This window comes from Salvelinus sp. IW2-2015, linkage group LG19, assembly GCF_002910315.2.
Source record: "Salvelinus sp. IW2-2015 linkage group LG19, ASM291031v2, whole genome shotgun sequence".
NCBI classification, from domain to species: domain Eukaryota; kingdom Metazoa; phylum Chordata; class Actinopteri; order Salmoniformes; family Salmonidae; genus Salvelinus; species Salvelinus sp. IW2-2015.
The window spans coordinates 14,886,723-14,912,295 of NC_036859.1; the positions used below are offsets into that span (position 1 = coordinate 14,886,723).

At 42.5% G+C, this 25,573-nt stretch overlaps 1 protein-coding gene across 2 annotated transcripts in view; it reads left to right on the forward strand.

The window, feature by feature from the left end:
- The first annotated feature begins 584 nt into the window (after window positions 1–584).
- The window catches only part of LOC111979255 (myosin light chain kinase 2, skeletal/cardiac muscle), a 33,858-nt gene continuing 8,869 nt past the window's right edge, over window positions 585–25,573 (forward strand). The window contains exons 1-12 of one of the 2 annotated variants that reach the window (XM_024009667.3): window positions 585–834; window positions 16,360–16,517; window positions 16,701–16,782; window positions 17,231–17,777; window positions 18,001–18,329; window positions 18,879–18,984; window positions 20,028–20,121; window positions 20,417–20,526; window positions 24,233–24,374; window positions 24,520–24,590; window positions 24,727–24,855; window positions 25,197–25,349. In XM_024009667.3, coding sequence (XP_023865435.1) covers window positions 741–834; window positions 16,360–16,517; window positions 16,701–16,782; window positions 17,231–17,777; window positions 18,001–18,329; window positions 18,879–18,984; window positions 20,028–20,121; window positions 20,417–20,526; window positions 24,233–24,374; window positions 24,520–24,590; window positions 24,727–24,855; window positions 25,197–25,349 — 2,015 coding nt within the window. In that variant the 5' untranslated portion in view covers window positions 585–740. Of the gene's footprint in view, window positions 835–12,286; window positions 13,240–16,359; window positions 16,518–16,700; window positions 16,783–17,230; window positions 17,778–18,000; window positions 18,330–18,878; window positions 18,985–20,027; window positions 20,122–20,416; window positions 20,527–24,232; window positions 24,375–24,519; window positions 24,591–24,726; window positions 24,856–25,196; window positions 25,350–25,573 lie in introns of those variants that run through there. The other variant, XM_070448840.1, reaches the window with a different exon arrangement.

The window sequence follows — 25,573 nt, forward strand, 5'->3', positions numbered from 1 at the left end:
TAGGTGCCGGTACGATATGTATTGCGATTCAATACTGTGATTTTATTGCAATTTAATGTTGTAAACATATTGCTCACCAAATGTCTGCTGCAGAGGGACAAGAGAGAGCCATGAGCCTATCTAAAAAGAAGATGGAGAACAAGCGGCGAAGAAAAAATACTAGAGGTTTGGTGCAGGTACYGGCAATTAGCGCAAAAATAATATTGCAATATTGTCAGAATGATACAATATATTTTCAAAAATAATATCCCATCACGATTAATCATTCCCTTGTGCTATTATCATCATCTCTAGTATGACAACCAGTGATTTTACCCTTGCAAACRAAGGTGCTAAGTACGTATTCTGACGTATTCTGACCTCTCAGTAGGTCTGTCTCTTAGACACCCTTTGCTGGCACCTGTCACTCTTTTGTCTACAGGACAAACCCACCTGTCCTTTGAACCCCATGGAGCTGATGGGCTGAGGAGTGGGGGTTGACGGAGTTGACAAAGTTTGAGCGGTGGAGCAGAGGTATTTGTGCAGTAATGTTTGGGCGTTCCTAACCCTGGAAACTGGGCACACTCTCTCTGCTAATCAGCATTCTGCTATCTGTCTTAACCTTCCTCTCTGATGCCTCTGAATCCTCTCTCTGAGGTCCGAGAGGACCCTGTTGGATACTGAGATTAAAGACAGAGCGGAGAGTGGATAAAGCCATAGGTAACTTTTTCAAGGGCAGGGACAATTGGCTAGTGAGCAGTATGTGTCTGATGGCTTCGTACCTCTGGCATAGGCTCTGGGATTTACTCTGCTACAGGAGGAAGCCCACAGAATCCATTCCCCTCCATCGTGCAGGTAGAAAATAAGTATTTTTGATGTCTTGTAAATAAGAGAAGTGTGGAGTCTGCTTTATGTCAATGAGTGTTGTGAAAATTCTACTTATTGCTATCTCCCAAAGCACGGGACAGCATGCAGCACCTGGTTCATGTGTCCTAGGACTTTAGCTAGAAAGGCATGGCTTTGAAACACAGCTTTTTTTTGTTTAGTGTTTCAGTTTGTTCATTCAGGACGGCATGCTGTTACTGTGGCTTTAAAACAGTATTAAACTCTACAGTTCTGGCACAGGTGTGATGTTCCATTGGATACAAGTTTGAAGTAGAACATAACCCACCGATACTTGTCAGCACCATAGTAAGATATGAGAAGGCCTTAGGCATTGGACCCTTTACACTTAAAATGACCACGTGCTGTTTCACCAGTTTGTTTTCACTGAAGAACTTGCCAGCAATTATGTGATAGTTGTAGATTTTCACTTTCAACACGAACTTAAATGTATAAAACATATTTAGGGGACAAGACAAGCATGTTTTTTTAATGTCATAGATGTCTCAAGTTTTGAGGGAACGTACAATTGGCATGCTGACTACAGGAATGTCCACCAGAGAATTGAATGTTCGCTTCTCTACCATAAGCCACCTCCAATGCCGTTTTAGAGTATTTGGCAGTACATCCAACCAGCCTCACAACCGTAACCCCGCCAGCCCAGGACCTCCACATCTGGCTTCTTCACCTGTGAGATTGTCTGAAGGGGTGCTGAGGTGTATTTCTGTCTGCAATAAAGCCCTTTTGTAGGGAAAAAGTCATTCTGATTGGCTGGGCCTGGCTCCCCAGTGGGTCATGTATACAGATCATGTACAGGGCATTCGGGAAAGTATTCAGGCCCCTTCACTTTTTCCACATTTTGTTACGTTACAGCCTTATTCTAAAATTGCAAAAAAAAAAAAAAAGTGCATCAATCTACACACAATGCCCCATAATGACAAATCCATTTTTATTTGCTAATTTATAAAAAAAACACTGAAATATTAAATTTACATACGTTTTCAGACCTTTACTCAGTACTTTGTTGAAGCACCTTTGGCAGCAATTACAGCCTCGAGTATTCTTAGGTATGACGCTACAAGCTTGGCACATCTGTATTTGGAGAGTTTCTTCCATTCTTCTCTGCATATCCTCTCAAACTCTGTCAGGTTGGATGGGGAGTGTRGCTTGCACAGCTATTTTCAGGTCTCTCCAGAGATATTCTATCAGGTTCAAGTCCGGGCTCTGGCTGGGTCACTCAAAGATATTCAGAGATTTGTTCCGAAGCCACTCCTGCGTTGTCTTGGCTGTGTGCTTAGGGTCATTGTCCTGTTGGAAGGTGAACCTTCGCCCCAGTCTGAGGTCCTGAGCACTCTGGAACAGGTTTTCATCAAGAATCTCTCTGTACTCTGTTCATCTTTCCCTCAATCCAGGCCACTCTCCCAGTCCCTGCCGCTGAAAAACATGCCCACAGCATAATGCTGCCACCGCAATGCTTCACCGTAGGGATGGTATTGGCCAGTTGATAAGCGGTGCCTGGTTTCCTCCAGACATGACGCTTGGCATTCAGGCCAAAGAGTTCAAGCTTGGTTTCATCAGACCATAGAATCTTGTTTTTCATGGTCTGAGAGTCCTTTAGGTTCCTTTTGGAAAACTCCAACTGGGCTGTCATGTGCCTTTTACTGAGGACTGGCTTCCATTTGGCCACGCTACCATAATGGTCTGATTGGTGGAGTACTGCAGAGATGGTTGTCCTTCTGGAAGGTTCTCCCTTCTCCACAGAGAAACTCTGGAGCTCTGTCAGAGTGACCATCGGGTTCTAGGTCACCTCCCCGACCAAGGCRCTTCTCCCCCAATTGCTCAGTTTGGCCGGGAGGCTAGCTCTAAGAAGAGTCTTGCTGGTTCCAAACTTCTTCCATTTAAGAATGATGAAGGCCACTGTGTTCTTGGGGACCTTCAATGCTGCAGACATTTTTTTGGTACCCTTCCCCAGATCTGTGTCTCGACACAATCATGTCTTGGAGCTCTACAGACAATTCCTGCGACCTCATGGCTTGGTTTTTGCTCTGACATGCACTGTGGGACCTTATATAGACAGGTGTGCCTTTCCAAATCATGTCCAATCAATTTAATTTATCACAGGTGGAATCCCCCAAAATGTAACACAATGTGGCAAAAGTGAAGGGGTCTGACAACTTTCTGAATACACTGAACAAAAATATAAACTCAACATGCAACAATTTCAACGATTTTACTGAGTTACAGTTCATATAAGGAAATCAGTCAAMTTAAATCAATTCAATAGGCCCTAATCTATGTATTTCACATGACTGGGTAAGGGTGCAGCCATGGGTGGGCCTGAGAGGGCACTTGGGAGCCAGGCCCATCCATGGCTATGCCCTTGCCCAATCATGTGAAATCCATAGATTAGGGCCTATTGAATTTATTTAAATTGACTGATTTCCTTACATGAACTGTAACTCAGTAAAATCGTTGAAGTCTACATTTTTGTTCAGTATACAGGATCTGTGGTGTCCCCGCTATGTAACAGTGCAACTGAACTAAATATGCCCCTCAACTGGCCTCATTTGTACACTGTAGGTGGGGAATATATGGTGTGATGTCTTTAACGTTATGGACGTAACCATTGGAAGAGCAAAAGACCGTGCGAAAGAGAGAAGCCTACGGTTATTTCTCTGTCTCTCCCTGAGAGGCATCTAGAGCATTACAAATCAGTGAGTAACAGTACAGTTTAATAGCGTCTGTTAGAACCTGGCATCATGTTTTGATATGACAGATATTTACTATGGGGTGGCTAGACAAGGCAACTGAGGCTGGCATGTTTTTGAACTAGTAGCGTCATTATTGACGTCAAATGAAATTGCAGGACACTGTGTGATAATACAGAGATGCCTGCTGAAATTGTTCTCTTATACCCACCAAGTACCCATATTTGTACAGCCACCCCTTCTGTTGATTGATGTAATGAGACATCTCCATTTTGTCACAATAGTAAACACAAGGTCACAAATCAGCAGTGGGTTTGGACCACTCGGGTGATGGGTCAGGTAGGGGGGGACTTGGAGACATAAGCAGTTCATTACTCATTAGCTCTTTACAAGTTTCCTCAATGTGTTTCCTCAAAAAATAAGTGGTTTCAGTTCTTCTCCCTTTAGAGTATGTTAGTTTGAGGAGGAAAAGGCATGTTGGTCACCACGTGGACATGTAGTCAGAGTGGCGCCTGTCAAATGGGGGTTGCATGCAGTGGCGTGTCCAGAACACTTTTATTGGGGTGGCCAAGGTGGGGCACAGACCCAGTTTAAGGGGGCCATAACATTTTGAACCTCAATATAATTATGATAGTTTAATGCATTAAATGCTTCAGCTTAGGTTTGGTACAGTTCCCTGTTCAAATACTGTACATCATAAATCAATGTTGTTACAGTGTTTGCYTTCAAAGTCAGGATTTGACTGTATATAAGCGTATTAGCATACCGAAGTAAATTCAATTAAGAATGCCATCCAGAGTGCAAATTACACCATAACATTCGGTAGGTTCTTAATTTTTTTATGGGACCTCCTATGTATGCACGCGCTTGTCATGCTCTTTTTGGCCAGACAGCATTAGATACATGGGCTTCACCTACTAAGACAGAGAGGTGCTGTTTCGCTCGCTCGGATGCTTTCTCTGGTGAGATTGATGAGTCTTGTTGTTGGTGCGCGTCTTGTTCAAAATTCTCAATATATTGAGAGACGACCTATCAGATCTCAGAATTTCTGGGGTAGGGACACTGGGGTGGCCAATAAGATTTCAGAGGGTGTTGTGGCCATCCCCTGGACATGGCACTGGTAGCGTGGGTAGCCTGTGAAGCCTTGGAGATCACCCAATTTGATTCAGTTGGGGAGAAAGGACGCTGTGCTCCGAGGGGAACTACGGATAGAGCATGTGGCTTATTATAGCATCAGGTGTTGTGATACAGTGCAGACAAAGGGTACTGCACTGTCCATCAGTAGATAAGGAATTTTATGGCAGCAGGGAACTGGTTTCCTTTTGAATCACCCTATCATAATCACAGTACTTTACTGCCAGACAGTTGCCATCCAGCCACCAAGAATAACTTCCCAGGGAATGTAATTGTATTTAGTTCCACAGTCTCCTCTTCACGTACAGTACCGTTTTCATTGTTCTGAAATGGCCAGGGTAGACAATATCTTTTATTGTAATCAATCCAAGTCAAGATCAATTTTCCCTGATGTTGTCCTGATCACATCTCTGATACCACAGGTAACCATCACAGCTCTACTGGCTGTATTATCTCCTGGAACATGATGTGCTTTAGCTAAATGTCACATTAAATTCAATTACTGAGCTCAACACATGGAATGGGGATTACAGTATGTGTGGTAGTGTTGAAGAGTAATGTGAGTCGAGGATCCCAGCAGTGAATGATTTTGAAGCTGCCTCACTGTATAATATTGAGGATGTCGGCTAATACAGAATTCATGGCTTCCATAGTCTGAGGCAAGCATTAACGTGTGGAAAAGAACACCCTTTTCACAAGTTGGATCGTTTTCATTGCAAAGATGGGGATATCTTGATAAAACAGAGGTATGGCACTATACACTGTAGACACTGTAGACAGGCCTTTGGCACACTGTGAGCAGCGCACTGAACAAATAGCTCAGTGGGTTATTAGGTTCAAAGAACTGCTGACTACGGATGAGTCATTGTTAATCTTGGCTTTGGTTTAGTAGTTGAGCAATGATGTGTTCCAGCAGTAAAGTGTGTTCCATCAGTAAAGCTCCAAAGACAAGATGATCTATCACCTTCTCCTGTTCCCCTCTCTGTCGTGGTATCTGGTCAGATCTGCAGCACTATTAATACATGTGGCTTAGCTTTCCATTTGTAACTCAGGACATCCAGTCGACTTGCTGGTTACACGAGATTGCAACACAGTACATGTACAGTATGCAACAGTATGGCGTCCTCCATGGAAGATGCCCTTACATTTCAGACTAATTGGCCATTGGGTAAGTGGTACAATACACAGTTAGGATCTTGCATGTGTTATACTGAAAAAATATATAAACGCAATATGCAACAATTTCAACGATTTTACCGAGTTACAGTTCATTTAAGGAAATCAGTCAATTGAAATAAATACATTAGGCCCTAATCTATGCATTTCACATGACTGGGCAGGGGCGCAGCCATGGGTGGGCCTGGGAGGGCATAGGCCCACCCACTGGGGAACCAGGCCAAATCAATCAGAATTTGTTTTTCCCCACAAAAGGGCTTTATTACAAACAGAAATACTCTACAGTTTCATCGGGCTGTCTGGGTGGCTGGCTGGTCTCACAACGATCCCGCAGGTGAAGAAGCCGGATGTGGAGGTCCTGGGCTGGTGTGGTTACACGTGGTCTGTGGTTGTGTGGCCAGTTGGATTTACTGCAAAAATTCCCCCCKAAAAACATTGGAGGCAGCTCGGGCTCCCAAGTGGTGCAGCGGTCTAAGGCAATGCATCTCAGTGCTATTGGCATCGCTACAGACACCCTGGTTCGAATCCAGGCTCTAACACAACCGACCGTGATTAGGAGTCCCATAGGGTGGCATACAATTGGCCCAGCGTTGTCTGGGTTTGGCTGGTGTAGTCCGTCATTGTAAATATAAAATATAAAATCACAAATAAAAAGCAAGACAGCAAGATAAATCAATAAATTAAAGTTAATCTTCATTTTAGCCTGCTACTTCTCTGGAATGTACTTGAGGAAATGGTACCTACATAATAATTATCTAATGAATAACACAAACTCTTATTACCCAATCAAAAAACCTTTTCATTAACTGATATGCAAAAACATACCAGCGCGCACACATGTTTCTTTAATTCCATTTATTTGAACAGTAAATTCAGTTAACCTTAGTACTCATCTTGTCTCACAAACACTGGCCTAGTGTTCCATCKCACAAAGTTCCGTAAAGAAAACTAGTGAATATGGGGGTGATGGGGGGGGGGGCTTCTAAGCTGTTAACAGGTGTTAAGTTTCTTAGCTGCCACATTTTAGTTTTTGCCCCTTACTTTCCAAGAGACCGCCAGGACCGGTAAAGAGTTGGCGGGCTAGGCGGTGTGATGGGGGGACAGGGCTAGGGGACAGTAGGGGGATAGATGTCCAACCTCAGGCCCCCCCCAGCAGGCAGCACACGACCCTGGAGCATCCCAGAACAGCGTGTTCTGGGTGAGAGAGGCAGAGGTCCATTTATAACAGCGTAGTTTGTCTCCTTGACTCCTCTAATACCACACTGTATACTCCCCCGGCAGAGACTGTTTATCCTGTTCAGAATAAGACACACACACGTGCATGCACACACACACTTACGCACACGTGCACACATAGTCTTGTACAGCTAACCTTGTGGGGACACAATTCAGTCCCATTAAAATTCTATTTTCCCTAGCAAAACCCTAGCTCCTATCCGTAACACTAACCCTTGCTCCTAACCTTTAACGTAATTCTAACCCTAACACTAATTCTAACCTTAACTCTAAATCCCCTAGAAATTTGACCTCGTGGGGACAAACAAAATTTCCCCAGTTGGCAAAATTGTTGTTTGTTTACTATTCTTGTGGGGACTTCTCTCGGCCACAAGAATAGTTTAAAAAAAAAGGTGTGTGTGTGTGTGTGTGTGTGTGTGTGTGTGTGTGTGTGTGTGTGTGTGTGTGTGTGTGTGGCTGAAGTTGTAAATGCTCCACACATACTATATTGAGAGGGTGGATAGGGAGGGACTTGAGTTTGGGCTCTCTGACAGCCACTGCTCCAGTTTCACTTTAAAGTGTTGGTGATATAAACTCGACCTCTGGTTTATGTAATCAACCCCACTACTAAAGCATGTTTATTCCTCCCGGTCTCATCCACAGTTTAATCGTCTTACAGTTCCCCCCAGCCGGCCCACACCAATGTAGCGTAATATGAACCACTATTATATGCATTGACTTTCGAGGTAGATGTGAACATTTTACCCCATATCTGGGGAAGCTTTCACAGTTGTGCTCAGAGTTTTGTGGTCTGCTACTTAGAGCTGCAGTTTATAGCATGCTCCAAGGCCTGTATTGGAGGACAGAAATATTCAGGTAAATAGATATCTGCTGCAGTATTCTTTAGAGCACTATATTTTCGGATCTGTACCATTGAGTGCAACCGTTGATCAGCCAATGTTCAATTGAATTAGTAGTAATCGAATGAGTAGTAGTGTGAGTATTGAAGCTCCAAGTTGATTTATGAGCGTCGTTTGTGTGCAATAATCCTCTGAGGCAGCCCGCCTTGACTTCCCTTTCCCCTCGATGGAACGTTTTTATTCCATGAAAATAATTGCCTGCGTAAGGTAACCCTCTGCACCTCTGAAAGTGACACAAGCTAAGCCTACGTTGTCGAAATTGCCATTCTGTCACCTGTTGGTACCCAAGGACAGGTCCCCCCCCCCCCTTCCCTCTCCCAGTTTGTAGTCTGTGGGCCCCTGTCTTTGTCAACTACATGTTTCACAGAGGCCTGGGAGGGCAGGCTAACCTGGATGCCTCCTTAGCCGTATCATCCCTGAATATATGACGGGATTGGACGGGGGAGTTGGCACACACATCAATGACACCATGATCATTTGAAGTGTTCTCTTAGTTCAGTTCAAGTTGCATGGGTGAAACTATATTATCATCTYTCGATCTGTGAATTACAATATTATAAGTATAGCAATAGATTCCATTAAAAAAAAWAWATATATACCTATGCATGATGATAATTTATGACAGTTGTGTATGCCAACATGCATATTCTGTATGCAGTGGAGTACAACATTTATCCAATATGTTTTTGTCTCCAAAGTGGCTGTGGAAAACCCTATATCTCAATGTGAATTACCCCATTCCCTTGTTCAGGGACAATGAGCAGTGTTTGTATTGATGACGCATATGTCTCTTATTACACTTTCCATTGATGCAAAGCACATAGAGTACCAGTCAAAAATTTGGACACACTTACTCATTCAAGAGTTTTTCTTTATTTTTACTATTGTCGACATTGTAGAATAATAGTGAAGACATCAAAACTATGAAATAACACATATGGAATCATGTAGTAACCAAAAAAGTGTTAACTTCTCTGCACTACGGATCCCTTTTACAGGATCATTTTCCTAAACAACCGCTAGAATTGCAGGGCGACAAATGCAATAATACTACTAAAAATATTTATAATCATGCAATCACAAGTGAAATATACCAAAACATAGCTTAGCTTGTTGTTAATCCACCTATCGTGTCAGATTTGGAAAATATACTTTACAGCGAAAGAAATCCAAGCTTTTGTGAGTGTAGCAATCAATGCTACAACAGCTAGCTCCAAATTAGCATGGTCACGAAAGTCAGAAAAGCAATAAAATTAATCGCTTACCTTAGATAATCTTCGGATGTTTGCACTCACGAGACTCCCAGTTACACAACAAATGTTATTTTTGTTCGATAAATATTACTTTTATCACAAAAAAACGGCATTTAGGTTGCGCGTTATGTTCAGAAAACCAAAGCCTTGTTCCGTTCGACAAATTCCAAAAAGTATCCGTAATGGTCGTAGAAACATGTCAAATGTTTTTTATAATCAATCCTCAGGTTGTTTTTAACAAACATAATCGATAATATTTCAACCGGACCATAACCTATTCAATAAGAGAGAAAAGCAAAATGGAGAGCTCCCCTCTGGCGCGCAGGCACTATCCAGAGGACACCTGACTACTTCTGAAAAATCTCGTTAATTTTTCAAAATAAAAGCCTGAAACTACGTCTAAAGCCTGGTCACAGCCTGAGGAAGCCATTGGAAAAGGAATCTGGTTGATACCCCTTTAAATGGAAGAAAGACTGGCCAGGAAACACAGAATAAAATAAATAAATATCACTTCCGGGTTATATTTTCTCAGGTTTTCGCCTGCAGAATCAGTTTTGTTATACTCACAGACAATATTTTGACCGTTTTGGAAACTTTGGAGTGTTTTCTATCTTAATCTGTAAATTATATGCATATTCTACGATCTGGACCTGAGAAATAGTCCGTTTACCTTGGGAACGTTCTTTAAAATATATATATATATATGACCCCTAGCGTCAAGAGGTTAAACAAATCCAAACATATTTTATATTTGAGATTCTTCAAAGCCATCCTTTGCCTTGATGACAGCTTTGCACACTCTTGGCATTCTCTCAACCAGCTTCATTAGGATTTTTTTTACAACAGTCTTGAAGGAGTTCCCACATATGCTAAGAACCTGTTGGCTGCTTTTCCTTCACTTTGCGGTGCAACTCATCCCAAACCATCTCAATTGGGTTGAGGTTGAGTGATTGTGGAGGCCAGGTTATCTGATGCAGCACTCCATCACTCTCCTTCTTCATCAAATAGTCTTTACACAGTTTTGGGTCATTGTCCTGTTGATAAATAAATGACAGTCCCACTAAGCGCAAACCAGATAGTTAAGTGTGCCTTGAATTCTAAATTAATCATTGACAGTGTCACCAGCAAAGCACCCCCACACCATCACACCTCCTCCTCCATGCTTCACGGTGGGAACCACATATGCTGAGATCATCCGTTCACCTACTCTGTGTCTCACAAACACACGGCAGTTGGAACCAAAGATCTCAAATTTGGACTCATCAGACCAAAGGACAGATTTCCACCGGTCTAATGTCCATTGCTTGTATTTCTTGGCCCAACCAAGTCTCTTCTTCTTATTGGTGTCCTTTAGTAGTGGTTTCTTTGCAGCAATTCGACCATAAAGGCCTGATTCACGCAGTCTCCTCTGAACAGTTGATGTTGAGATGTGTCTGTTACTTGAACTCTGTGAAGCATTTATTTGGTCTGTAATTTCTGAGGCCGGTAACTCTAATGAATTTGTCCTCTGCAGCAGAGGTAACTCTGGGTCTTCCTTTCCTGTGGCAGTCCTCATGAGAGCCAGTCATCATAGCGCTTAATGGTTATTGCAACTGCACTTGAAGAAACTTTCAAAGTTCTTTAAATATTCCAGATTGACTGACCTTCATGTCTTAAAGTAATGATGGACTGTCGTTTCTCTTTGCTTATTTGAGCTGTTGTTGCTATAATATGGACTAGGTATTTTACCAAATAGGGCTATCTTCTGTATACCACCCCTATCTTGTCACAACACACCTGATTGGCTGAAACGCATTAAGAAGGAAAGAAATTTCACAAATTAACTTTTAACAAGGCACACCTGTTAATTGAAATTCATTCCAGGTGACTACCTCATGAAGCTGGTTGAGAAAATGCCAAGAGTGTGCAAAGCTGTCATCGAGGCAAGGGGTGGCTATTTTGAAGAATCTCAAATATAACATATATTTTGATTTGTTTAACACTTTTTTGGTTACTACATGATTCCATTTGTATTATTTCATAGTTTTGATGTCTGTTCTAGAAAATAGTAAAAATAAAGAAAAACCTTTGAATGAGTCGGTGTACAAGGTTTTGACCGGTACTGTATGTCCCAGATGGACCACTGCATCAAGCATATGTTCATAGGCTTATAGGGTACACTGTTGAGGGGTCCAATTACCAGGCACTAAGTAAAACAAATTGTAACTGTCTTAACTGTCTATGAGTAGGCTAAGCGTGTGTGATGGTGGGGGAAAGATCTGACTGGATGTTCTTGTGAGAGAGAGACAGTATTAATCATGGCTGTCACCCCCTCTCCAATTTCAGCACAGAGGCTAAAGACCTTAAGTGCATTCTCAGCCAAGGGACTACAGGCTACAACCTGAACCTGCCTTGATTCTCTCTTGCTCCCTCACTGGGTGGGTGCTCGTTACAGCTGTTTCGCAGCCAGCGAAGAGATTTCCGTAGCAACGTACATTACTCTCTTAAATACTGAAAATCAGGCTCACATGCAAGTATTTTCCCGATGTTATCGCAACCATTATTCTTTAGGCTCTCATAAACACTTCTAAGATGTGAATTGCTCCACCTGTCATTAATAAGGATCTTTTTTTTGCAAACACAGCTGTTCTTTGTGAGTGGATCTTTTGACAATTGTTTGATATTTTGAGTTGACCTAAAAATGTCCCCTACCGGTTATAAATAAAACTTGTCAGTGTCCCCCCTCCTTTCCCCTCCCCATCTGTGACACCTGTTCAGCCTAATCATTGTGAAACCACCAAGTCAGACTGAAAAGTCTACTAATTTACATGCAAATAAAGTAAAAGAAACCCAAAGCGTTTAGCATCATCCCAGACAACTTTCCACTTTGCCTCAGAGAGAGGGACTGTGTACACTGGCCATTTTGAAACTTGGTAGGCGGGCCAGCGACTGGTGACGGTCGTGGGCATTTGTCTGACAGCCCCTCCATAGCCGAACCCCTGCCCGTCACAGCCACCCACTGCCCTCAGCCCCCATTGCTGGTCCTCTGCTGACGTTGGCTGTTCTGTTTACATTTAGGGAGATCAGCTTATTCCATTCTTAATACCACCTCCAGTAGGAAGAAGTGCAGAGGTGTCAAACTGTGGGTGAGCGACATAGGGGCATAGGGACAATCTCACAGATTACAGTGACCGTTACTAGCTGTATCTTTCTGTTTTACTCTTCATGGATTTGAATTTTGTTCACTTATTTATTTTTCATCGAGAAATTGGCATTTCGTTCCCATTTCCGTCATTAGATCAGCTTGTCTGTACACTTGAAGATGAGCACAGAGGGATAAGGCTGGCTACATTTTCCCAAAAAGTTTCCCCGTCTGTCTCACGTGACCCTTTTTCTGTTTCGATTGGGCGTCCTAACATGATTCTATCATGAGTTCCAAGATAGTGAACTATAACTCAACCTCAAGAAAGCCAAGCACGATGGATAACGTAATCGATTGCAATGGTGCCGGCTTGGACCTCATTCAGAATCGCATTGAGTCTCTGAACAGTAAGATGGACAAACTCATCAACATCCAGGAGAAGGTCCTCAACCGGCTGGACGGAATGTCCCAGGACATTGACAGTATAGAGAGGGACATGGAAACACTGAAGGTGGATAAGGAAGAGATCCATATCCCTGCCAGAGCCCGAACTCTACCACCGGCCCTGGCTCAAACCCAGGGCACGGGCATGGGGGACGAGGTGAGAGAGATGTGTCAGGAGATGAGCTCCATCATGACAGTGCTGGACCAGCGCTCGGAGAAGCAGGCTGAGAAGCTGGACGGGATGGAAAAGCTGGTCCTCAGCATCCATCAGGTCATCAGATTCATTGGGGAGACGATGAAGAGCCCCCGGGTTATGGAGATGATGTTTATGGGTCCGGCAGCACGCAAGGCCTCCAAGTCAAAAGACCTCAAGATGGCTATTAAGAGGCAATCGTCCGCAGAAAAGAGCAAGAGCTCAGTTACTAAGACGACCGACAAGGTGAGACTGGGAGTTCTAACTGCGCTAACCAAGGAGGTGTGTTTTTGCAGGTCTACGTAGACTATATAAAGGTTGCTTTATTAAGGCACTTTATGCACTCAACGGAGCCCTGGATACGTTAATGTGAACTGCGTTCATATTTTTATAATGGATTGATGATATGGATGTGACGGCAACTTAGGTTAGATGAATTGCTGGGTTCACTGTTCCCTCATGGACCTGCAAGTTACATGTCCTTAAAAAAATTGCACAGTTGTATATAGGTTTGGAGATAGACACGGCGTTCCATGTTGACATGTTTGATTTATGATTTGATTTGTTTTATGACTTTGCCACTGCAGAGGAAAATTATCAGAGCAGCAAAGCTGACTAGTCAAGTGGAGTTCTGTTTCCTAAGGAACGATTGTGGCTTTGCTCATGCTACTTTTCCTCATGCAGTGCTGGAAGATGTGTCAAACCAATATGACTTATATAACAATCTCCACTGGTTTATAGCGATCTTCACTGGTTTTATAGTGCCATGCATAGTAGGCCATACTGTATGGAAGGTGCCAAAGCCTATACACAGTGGTAAAATTGGTGGGGAACTTTCCACCACTAGGCTTGTTACAGTGACCGTATTACAACCACACCGGCGGTCACGAGTTGTAAAGGCAGTTTAATTCCACGTGACCGTTTAGTCATGGTAATTAGGCTTCTCCAAGCTCTGATTCAGGGCAACCCCCCATGTACATTATTTACCTCCCGCCATAGTAACAGTGTCAAACAGCCATTGATCTCAATGTCTGTACTTTACACTGTATGATACATTTCACAGAGGTTGGCACTTCTTCAGATTTGAAGGGCTCAAAATAGGAAGAAGAGGATGGACCTGTATAAGGAGAGTGTTTTTAATAGTGGAGTGGTTCTATATCGTTCTATTCTGTATTTTTTGAAACTGCACTGTCGGTTAGGGGCTCGTAAGTAAGCATGTCACTGTAAGGTCTACACCTGTTGTATTCTGCGCATGTGACTAATACAATTTGCTATATGCTGTAGGTGCTGTTTTCAGATTCATAGTATTTCTTGGAGATGGAGTGCTGGACCTGTAGAATGTATTTGCCTTTGTACTAGAAGCAGGCATGTGGCTTAAATAGGGATCTAACTGGTTAAGGACTCATTGGCAACAGGTAGTGACAGGGGTGAGAGATAGCCTAGTGGTTATTGCATTGGGCCAGTAGCTGAGAGGTCACTGGTTCAAATACCTGAGATGACAAGGTGAAAATCTGTTGATTTACCCTTGAACTTAACCCTAATTTGCTTCATTGATGCTGTACTACCATGGCTGAACCTAGCTGGTGTTTGTGACAATAAATATATTTGTGTATCTTAGGGAAGTTAGTATAAGCATTTGGTTGACTAGATTTGGTACTGGACTGAATAGATAACAGAAAGAGAGGAATTTGATTCATACTGTCTACTGCACTGGGTTACACAATGTGTGGCACTGTTTGTGTTGTGGAAGATGAACTTTACACCCAATTCCTCTGGGCTTAAAGGGCAGTCACTTCCAACTTCAACAAGCACTTGAAATTGTTGATACAATGTGAATAGCAGTAACATGCGGAGGGTGGTCTTAGGCACAGACACTGAAAGTCAATGGGTAGTAGTGTTTAGCATTAAAGCCTTAAGCGGGAGTTATAGGTACCCCATCACTCTCCATCACTGGCACAAGGGTGGATGCCAGGCAGGTTTCTGTTTTCATGCCCAGGGTATATTACCTGCAGGATCTATTTTATTTAAAAAATCAAATCAAGCATAGACCAACTTATTTAGGTGGTCAATGAGATACAGTGTAGCGTAAGAGTTTCCACATTTCATGGTGTAGAGTAGTGTAAAGTAGATGAACTAGGAAATAAGGAAAGGGGTACTGTAAATAGGTACTGGTATCGGAACAGACCCTTATTTGGTTAGATAAGGGTCCTTCCATTTCAACACAGTTCCAGCACAAAACAGACACATTTGATACATTTGATACATTTTCAGCTTGATTTGAGGTTAGAACTCAAACAGCAACTCTAAGGTCATATAAGTCCTAACCTAACGTAGCAGGTGTAAAAGAAACATCTGAGCGGGGTCCCTACATCCGGTTTTCAGGGGAAAAGGAAGCTAGGTTGAATATACTGTATCACTGAAAACCAGATGTTTACTGTTTATAAGTCCACACGTTATGGCAGCATCCATACTTCTGTGATTGGCTATTGGCTACTGTATGACTCAGATCGCCAGGAATTCTCATTGTCGTCAGAGCTTTCGTCAGGTTCTACCTCCAGCCTCTGGCCGGCTCCCATCAACTCCAAGGTATGAGATGTCTGTCCACCACAGACATCTGTCACTTTATCCCCCCCCCCCCCCCCTCCCCGCACACACACCACACACACTGTACCCAACCCCCCTATCCTTAGATTTGTCCTTCAGGAAGAAACACTGCTGTCACTGTGGAAACCCTATCCTCGTAATATTTTCTCTGCCTTACTACTGAGCAGTGCTTACCTCACAACCAACAACTAAGAGGCCCTCAAGGGTCATGCCTTGAGCCATTTTTTAAGATGTTGACCTGCTCATAAAAGGACTGGAGCGTTTTCTGTGGTACTAGTGAGCCCCGCCTTACTGAAGTCTGTTTGAGAAGACGTGTTTGGTTGGTTGCGAGAAATGTTTCTGCTCAGGGTTGGCATTGCATGCTATTACTCACTATGACAGGTGATATGCGATAAATTCACAGCCTCGTACATATGTAACACCCTATCCATTCATCTGCTGTGGGCAATCAACAGCATGCTTTGACTGAAACAAAGTTTGTCTGTATCAGGGTGCTACCCTGAATAAAACAACTGATAAGGCTAGGTTATATGTTTGACGGTCACTTAAATGTAATCCTTCTTTACTCTTTCATGTATTGTTTCCATTTTTTCTTGTTCAGTTGTAACTTACCCCCCTCACCACCGCTCACTTCCTCCTTACCCTTCCTAACTGTGTCTTTATCCATCTCATGTTGCATGCCATTCACCATGTCCAACTAACATTGCCATGCTGTCTGTCTTCTTAACAGAAACTACCTCTACTAAAGCCACTAAAGGTACTCAAGGGATGATAAACCCTGCATGTGAACGCAAACCCAGCACTCCGGGGACCACTCACAGTTGCAAGACAACAAAGCTCCACGGACCAAAGAATTTCCTTGCAAACAGCAAACCCACCGGAAACTTTGTATGTGTTAAATTGCTCAAAGAAAACATGTTTTCATGACGTTTCTGAGCAGTAAATATTGTCATTGTATTCTGGTAGTGGTTTAAGGGAAATATACATACCTGACCTCATTTTAACGAATGTTGGCATGCAGACCAAATGCAGAGCGTGATGATCTTATATCGCCTTCTTCCCTTCCTTTAGCCAAAAGATCACAAGAAGAAGGATGAGAAGGAGAAGTCGGGTCTGAAAGCACAGAAAAAGAAGGAGCCCCCAGACACAGCAGGTGCTCACATCACAGCACATTCAAATGTGTCAACAATACATCACAGCCATACACCACTCACACACACAGTGCCCTTTATTAGTCAAAACAACCTAAATCACACACAGCAGCACTCACAACATGTAACATGTGAGATGTAAACAACACCTGTTCTGAAAGCTTCSAGAGCGGGAGAGGAAAAATCGATACTTTCTTTTTAGCCAAAGGAAAGGGAACTGGTAAGTCACAACACTCTTCCTGTCAGACGTAAACAACATCAAAGAGCTCAAAAGTTCAGACAGAAACATCAGACAACCACTTGCCGTCCTCTTAGGAGGGTAGTAGGAGTGTGTTGACATTCTGAGGTATTGTGCAATTGTCTGATTAAAGTTACCAAAGTGACGTTCATGCAGGTGGTTGAATTAATTTGAACTGTATACCCTCTGACGTTCTGTTTGTTCCTCTGCAGATACCATCTCCCTTAGGAAGCAGGTGTTGCTACTAGAGGAGGTTCAGAAGCTCAACAGGGAGAATGCAGAGAGATCATCATCATCAGGTCACAAGCAGCAGCAGCACCTCACCCCTGATGGCTTCCTGGACCTGGAGGTTGGATCTGGAGGGGCCTCAGAGGGTTCCCTCAGCTCAAACCTGCTGGACTTTATCCTCGAGGGCCCCAAGGCCCCTGTGACTGAAGAGGAGTCATTCTCTGAGGAGGAGGCTGCAGGAGATGGACTAAAAGTGGAAGAGAGGAAGGAGGAGGAGGTTGTAAAAAAGGAGGAGAAGGAAGACCACCTTAATGAATCTAAGGAAGAGGAGAAAAAGGAGGAGCTGTCGAAAACCACAGAGAAGCCTGAGGAGGATAGAAGACTAGAGGAAAAAGAGGGGGAGAAGGAGAAAGAGGGGGACACTACACTCTCTAAAGGCCCATCAGAAGCTGCTGATATGTCAGTAAAGGATATCCCTTCTCTCCCAACCTCCCCTGAAGCTCCAGGAGACACCAACTCCATTCCCGAGAGGTACAGTATCTCCTCTACCCTCACTCTCTTCCTATTTCTTTCATTCTATGTATTTCTATCTTTCTCTCTCTTTGTCCCCCTTTCACACTATCTTACTCTACCTTTCTCTCACCCTACTTCAATAGTGCTTTATGTGCTGACCCCTCTCTTCCACGTATACACACATGCGAAACAACATTCCACATTTTCTAAAACATTTCTAAAACATGTCCGTCTGTTCCAGCTGTGAAGACCACAACAAAAGTGCTTCCTCTCTGTCTCTGGAGGCAGCAAAACAGGACCAGATGGAGGAGGGCGGCACCAGCAGTAAGCGTCGGGTGATGGAGGAAGACCTGGGAGTAGAGGACCACAAGAAGAGTCGGGTAGAGGAAGGAGAGGAGGAGGAGAGGGAGGGGGAGAGGAAGGAGGAGGAAGAAGCAGAGAGACCAGAGGATGAGGGAAGGGGCGTCTTCAAGGCAGACGGGGTGGATATCCGTTTGGAGCTGAAGAAGAGGCTGGGGAAAGATCAGGCCACAGAAGTCAAGCAGTCTACTGGGGAACCGTTCTTCATTGGTGAGGACCAGCATCATTATGGGGTACCGTGGCTTTAAGTCTGGCGGAAAGGTGGTAAGTGGGTGGAATCTTATTCATTTGAAATGTGCACACGATTCCATAAATCACACATTGATCTCAGTGGAAGACTGGAATTACGCAAACATATCTTAGGATTCGGGCCTAATATGAAATCCAATAGATTGCTGATATGGTGGCAATTATCTCTTTCTGTAGAAAATATTCATATCCTTATTGGATTTGGACAGAAAAGCATGCTCTCTAGGAGTAGCAAAGTACGAGAGAACTGAAGTTTGCATAACCAACCTTGTATCTTCTGTCATGTTTACCACAGGGTGTGAGTAAGCACAGGGTGATAACTTGATTATGACAATCCTGAGGTACCATTACAAGAGCACATGTTAACTGATTAACAATACAGCTTATATTTCCCCTCCATGCTACTGTTTGCCAGGGCTCACTTGATATCAATCTCAATGTGACTTCCCTGGTTAAATGAAGGATAAATAAATAAGAATATATTGTTATGTATTTCATACCTCCCTTTAGACAAAAGTCCTCCTCCACCAGCTCCATTCAACCATCGGATAGTGTCGGCCAAACCCAACCAGATCAACAACTTCTACACCATCAACAGAGTTGAGATTCTAGGAGGGTAAGTGTTCCAATCCTGTTCCTAGCGATACATGAGGACTTGAGGGCGGCAGGTTGCCTAAGGTTTAGAGAGGCGAGCCAGCAGCCGGAGCGTTACTAGTATCAAGTCCTAGATGCCATTGTGTCCGTGAGCATGGTACTTAGCTCCCCGGGCGCCCAGTGTGGTAGCTGCTCAAACCTCTCCAAAAACCTATATGTATGTACTGTATTTTTTTCGGACGGGTTGGGTTAAAAGCAGAAGTACATTTAATTAGTTCCTTGTGTGCGATTGACAAAAACAGTGATCTTATCTCTTATTTATTCCTGCAATGTTTCAACTAGTAATGTAAAATAATGTCTGCTTAGGCTTATCGTTCCTTAGGGAGCACAGGCTATCAACGACTACTCTCCGTCGCACTCTGTTCTGCATCATACTGAGTTATTATAAATTAGTCAATTCTCCAATGGGTCTTTTGGAACTGTACCCACGGGAAAAAAACGTATCTAACCTAGATCAAAGACCGAGAGAGAAGAAGAGAGAGGTCCTCGACAGGTTGAGTTGTGCAACTCTCCTCTCTTCTCGTCTCCCCTGGTTCATAGCTTCAAAGTTATTTTTACTCGAAGCCTTCAGGGTATGTGAAACCATACCTCCTCTGCCAGCTGGCAGCTAATCGCTAATCCAAATCTTCAAAGAGAGGCCTCTTACTCTCATCTATTGAAATAAAGGAGAAATCAATACAAAATACAATACCTTCACAAAATGATATTACTTTCCTGTATTGGAAGCGATCTGATTCTGTATTTAAGGACATACTGATAAAATAGTTCTGATAGTTCAAGTTCTGACCGTGAGATCCCAATCAATTCAGGGGATGTATTATCTTGATGTGTAACATTCTAGGATTTGTGACTTACAGGTGATAGTTTTGGCAAGTCTTTCTGACCCCTGTCGAGGGAGTGTGGTTGCGTTGAAACGTTACCATTATAAATTATAAAATGACACAGACAGGTGTAACTCAGAAACTTTGAACTGAAGACACCTTACTTATCTTTGCTCTCTCGTAGGGGTCGTTTTGGCCAGGTGTACAAATGCATGGAAAACTCCTCAGGTCTCACCCTAGCTTCCAAAATCATCAAAGCCCGGAGTCCGAAAGAAAAGGTACAAAGTCAAAACATTTTTTTACATGATTTGCATGCATGTAAAAACCTCTACACATCCTTGTAGCTTCCTTGAAAARGACTTTTTGAATGCGGACCTACTTTGCTTTCTATTCAAAATGTGGAAGTAGACATCAGAACATAATGCTCTAAGGCCATTTCAGTCTACGTGGATGGGGAATATATTTCTTCAGATGTTTTTAATTTGACCCAGAAAAGAGACGTACATTGCCTGCTAGCTGTGAGTGAACATCTGACACTTCTCATTGTGTGGTTGGTGTGTGTTTGGCATGCAGGAGATGGTCAAGAATGAGATCACGGTCATGAACCAGTTGGACCATGCCAACCTGATCCAGCTCTACGCCGCCTACGAGTCCAGGAATGACATCATCCTGGTGCTGGAATAGTACGTTCCCTCCACAGAATGAAATGGAACATTATCAGCATTATATTGAATCTCTATGGTTTTCTACCTTGCTGTATGTTCCGTCTCATAATGTTTTCTCAATCTTTAAAGGACCAGTGCAGTCAAAAATGTGTTTTTTTCTGTGTTTTATATACATTTATACACTATGAGGTTTGAATAACACTGTGAAATTGTGAAAATGACAATGCCCTTTTAGTGTAAGAGCTGTTTGAAAAGGCCACCTGAAATTTCAGCCTGTTTTTGTGGGATGGAGTTTTGGACTGCCTGGTGACATCACCAGGTGGTAAATTTGATTGATTGATAGATATTATTTGCCAGTTAAGTAAACACACACAATAGATACATTTTTTAAAAGTGACAGGGATTTCACAAAAATGTCAGACTTATTTCCATTGTAATCCCTAAATTCCATGGTGCAAAAGCATTACAACATTAGGCTACATAGATACAGATACATTACATAAATACAGASATATTACATACAGACATGAGAAAAATATATATTGCTCGATCATWAGCCAGCTTTTGACATTCTTTTTAAATGAGATTGTGTTCGGCATGGATTTGAGTTGCTGTGGTAGTTCGTTCCACTCAACAGCAACGGTATATAAAAAGGTGTTCTTACCAAATAGACTCTTGAATTTAAAACAGGCAATATCAGGCTCTGGTGTTGTYTTGGTGGACAWCTCTAATATAAGTGAATGATTTGATAGGTACCTAGAGGCTGAGTCAGTAATGATTCTATGGACCAGACCAAGTTGAATTAATATGACCCTTTTCTCTAGCTGATTAAAATGCTTGACCTCCAGATGAGTAGGTTTTAAGTAAAAACCTCKCCAGTTTGTTTTGGCTGGTCTGTCTTTATTCTTTAGATGTTTAGGGATTGCTGGTGAACCATGATGTGTACGCAGAATCAAAGTGACACTGAACTGAGCACACCTGCCAGAGTCTTTAGGGTGTCACATCAATATATTTTGGCCTATTGCACAAATCTCATTCCGACAGAACTGTTTTTATTTAGGTTAATGTTTAAAAAAATGTTAAGTCATGTTTAAAAAAAAAATCTGAGCGGTAGATCTCGACTTGCATTTTTGGCTGTGAAAGTGATCTGATCACAAAACGTTGGTGACCACTGCACTAGAAGGTTTTCAGTTAACATTCCACCATTTTGTCTCTACCTGATAAATAGGATCTAACCTAGTCAATGGCCCTGCTGTTAAAACCAAAAGCATGATACTATGATCAACCTTGTGAAATGCCATCTGCAGATCCAGCATTACCGTTCCACAGAAATGTCCTGATAAAGTCAGTTGAAAACAATAGACTTGTCAGTGGAGTGGGACTTTCATAAACCAGACTGTAATTTGTATAAAATATTATTCTTGATAGTATATTCATCTGTTAATAAATTACTTTTTCCAGCACTTTTGACACCACACTCAAAATAGATACAGGTCTATAGTATGTGTGTTTTGCTGCCCTTCTTGTGGATAGGATCACTCTATTACGTCTCCTATGCGTGGAAACTCTTCCCTGCTCAATAGAGATGTTGATTAAATGGGTGACAAAGGGGGCAATAAATTCAGCACCATATCTTAAAAACCTGTCAGGGATATTGTCGAGGCCTGTAGCTTTAGAGCAGTTTAGTTCAAACAGTCTCTTGACAACTCAAGCCTGAGACGCTGCTGTAAAGGAAAATGCATCAGCTTGTACAATCATCTTGGAGTAACGGCCTGGGTCCTGACCCTCCCCATACACTCCAGTACAACCAGGTATCCTCTAAATTAAATCTGAGGCAACTGTTGTGAAAAAGTTATTGAGATTTTTAGCTGCCACTTCCTTGTCAAACGTAATTTGCCCTTTGACCTCAAGACCCAAGCTTTTGCAATTTGTTTCTGTTTATCACTATATGCCAACTGTTTTAGGGAATGCCACAACTTCCTAGGATTATTCCTTTTCTCACAAATGTTGCATTTAAAATATGATTTTTTGGCATCTTCAATCATCTGACTATCTTTGTTCCTTAGGGTTCTGTGTCTAGGGTGTCTGTTCTTTGCTTCTGTCATATTCTCAAAATGTGGTATTCCTTGATTTAATGGCCTCAAGGATTTCTTGATTCATCCAGGGTTCAGTTCTTTGTTTAATTCTTACAGTTTTCCATGGAGCCACTTTATCCACAATGCTTAAGAAACAGTTGAAACAGTCCCGTGCTTTATCCATATCTAGACATATAAGTACCGGGTCCCATTTGACTTTACTCAAGTGATCAATAAATGCATCTTTGTTAAAATGTTTCAGAGATCTAACAGTTATTGTGTTGTGAAAGTTAAACAGTTAGTTTTCATTTTTTCCCTCACCACTCCGAGAAAGTCGTAGCAAAAATCTTGCTTGAGAAATTGCTCTTTGCCAAGAAGCATTTTTTTAGTTTACCCAGTTTACCCAGTTTGATAGTGACCCTGTAATGTACATTCATTGTACCCTTAGTTATAGGTACATAATTGTACCCTTCAGTGTTGGCTCGCTCGCCAATAAACAGCTCTTTTTGATTGCATCTTTTTGGTGAATGTCGGGAACCGAATTGCATCGGTGAAAGAGACCTTTATTTGGTTCCCTGATTTGCGTACTGCGACTACTGCTTTTTGAGCTCAAACAACGAATATCTGCAGATAATTTACAAGATAATTATCTGTAGATGGTGAATCTTCACTGCAGAAACCAAAAATAGTGGGGAGAGTCCGTCATTCTGGTCCACACCAGAAGTGAGTAAAAAATGAATAAAATCGCATTTAACAATCTAACGGAATGGTAGACTACTTTTTGTGCTTTACATAAGAGATAAAAAAAGTGCATGGTTGTAGGTAGATTTTTAAGCATTTTGAACGAAGAGCCGTTTGGGAGACAAATCAGCTTCTCTTTTATGTGAACGGAGCATAATGAACCAGCTCATGGAAAGACTCAGAATGCCCATCACATTAACCCTTTCAGTTCAGACCTTAAAAGAGACATAAGATACACATTTTTATTTTTAGAGTACCACCACAGCGACAAAGCTGTTTGTTTCTTTTAAGTGGAAAAAAATGTACCTCTTCTCTATACCAAGTCCCTCATGTGTACACGCCTCTCCGCCATCCCACTTCTGACACCAGTGTATCAAATTCAAAGGGCAGCGCCGACCGGGACTGGGTCAAGCCAACACATTAACCATTTTTCCAAGAGGTCCAAGAGGATTACCTCTTGACAAGGTCACACAGTGTTGTGTTCAGGTTGCTATAATATTGATTACAGCTCTTTATGGTGACATGATCTTATGTAAGCCTTAATAAAGACTTTAGAACATGCAGCAGACATGCTCAAACTTGAACTAATATAACCATAGACACAACACTTCCACTCACGGGTGGGCAAAAATAACTAACTGAAAGCCATGCTAAGCCAGTAAGCTATGCCTCCAGTGATTGTACCTTTTTATATAAAAAATATTGGATACAATAATGTACCATTAAACTAGATTATCTGCACATGTACCCTGAAAGGTACTGAACAGCACCATGTGAGATCATATGTGTACCTCTGGAGGTACATTATGCGTATTTTTATATTTTTGTACCCCAGAGAATAATACTGTACCCTAACCATACCCTTTTTTCTGAGAGTGTACAATGGGTTTTTGTGTGTGTGATCGCAGTGTGGATGGTGGGGAGCTCTTTGACCGGATCATCGACGAGAACTACACTCTGATGGAGCTGGACACGGTCATGTTCATCAGGCAGATCTGTGAGGGCCTGCAGCACATGCACAAGATGTACATCCTCCATCTGGACCTCAAGGTAAACAACCACACTGTATTTGACAGGGGCAGTGATGTTATTGAGAGCATGGCAATACACAGATTGTGCACAACAGATAACCACTTGTCTACCTGTGTCTGATATTTTTTCACCTTGAAGTGTTTCCCTTTTTGTTGTCTTTCAGCCGGAGAATATTCTATGTGTGAGCAGAGTCACAAATAAAATCAAGATCATTGACTTTGGACTTGCCAGAAAGTAGGTTTCAAATTTACATTGATCTTTGTTTCATTCATATAATTTTAGATGATATGATGTAACACTGCATGCAGTATTATAATATTGTATTTCTATTGATAGATTCCTATTCAAAATGAACATGTATTCCTTCCAGATACAAGCCCAGAGAGAAGTTGCGAGTGAATTTCGGCACCCCAGAGTTCCTGGCCCCAGAAGTTGTCAACTATGACTTTGTGTCATTCAACACCGACATGTGGAGTCTGGGAGTCATTACATATATGCTGTAAGCACACACAGACACAGACACAGACACAGACACAGACACAGACACAGACACAGACAACACGACACAGACACAGACACAGACACAGACACAGACACAGACACAGACACAGACACAGACACAGACACAGACACAGACACAGAACACAGCAACACAGACACAGACACAGACACAGACACAGACACACACACACAGACACAGAACAGACACAGACACAGACCAGACACAGACACACACACACACACACACACACACACACACACACACACACACACACACACACACACACACACACACACACACACACACACACACTGAAGGCTCTTCCTCTCCTTCTACAGTCTCAGCGGTCTGTGTCCTTTCCTGGGTGACAATAACCCTGAGACTCTGAACAACATCCTTGCCTGCCAGTGGAACTTTGACGAGGAAGAATTTACAGACATCTCAGAGGAAGCCAAAGACTTCATCTCTAAACTACTCATCGTCAATAAAAGGTATCATACATCCAGGGGTGAAAGTAGATTGAATTTACGGTACCTCCTATATGTGCACGCGCATACACCCAAAACATCTATGGGCCTAGAGTGGCTCTGGACATTCTGCTGCACTGAGACAAAAAATTGCCACAACCCCTCCTATCCCCACATTAACTAGAATACTGTACAGCAGGGGTTGGCAATAGGTTTGGCCTTGGGCTAATTTTCTTCTCAGCTAATAG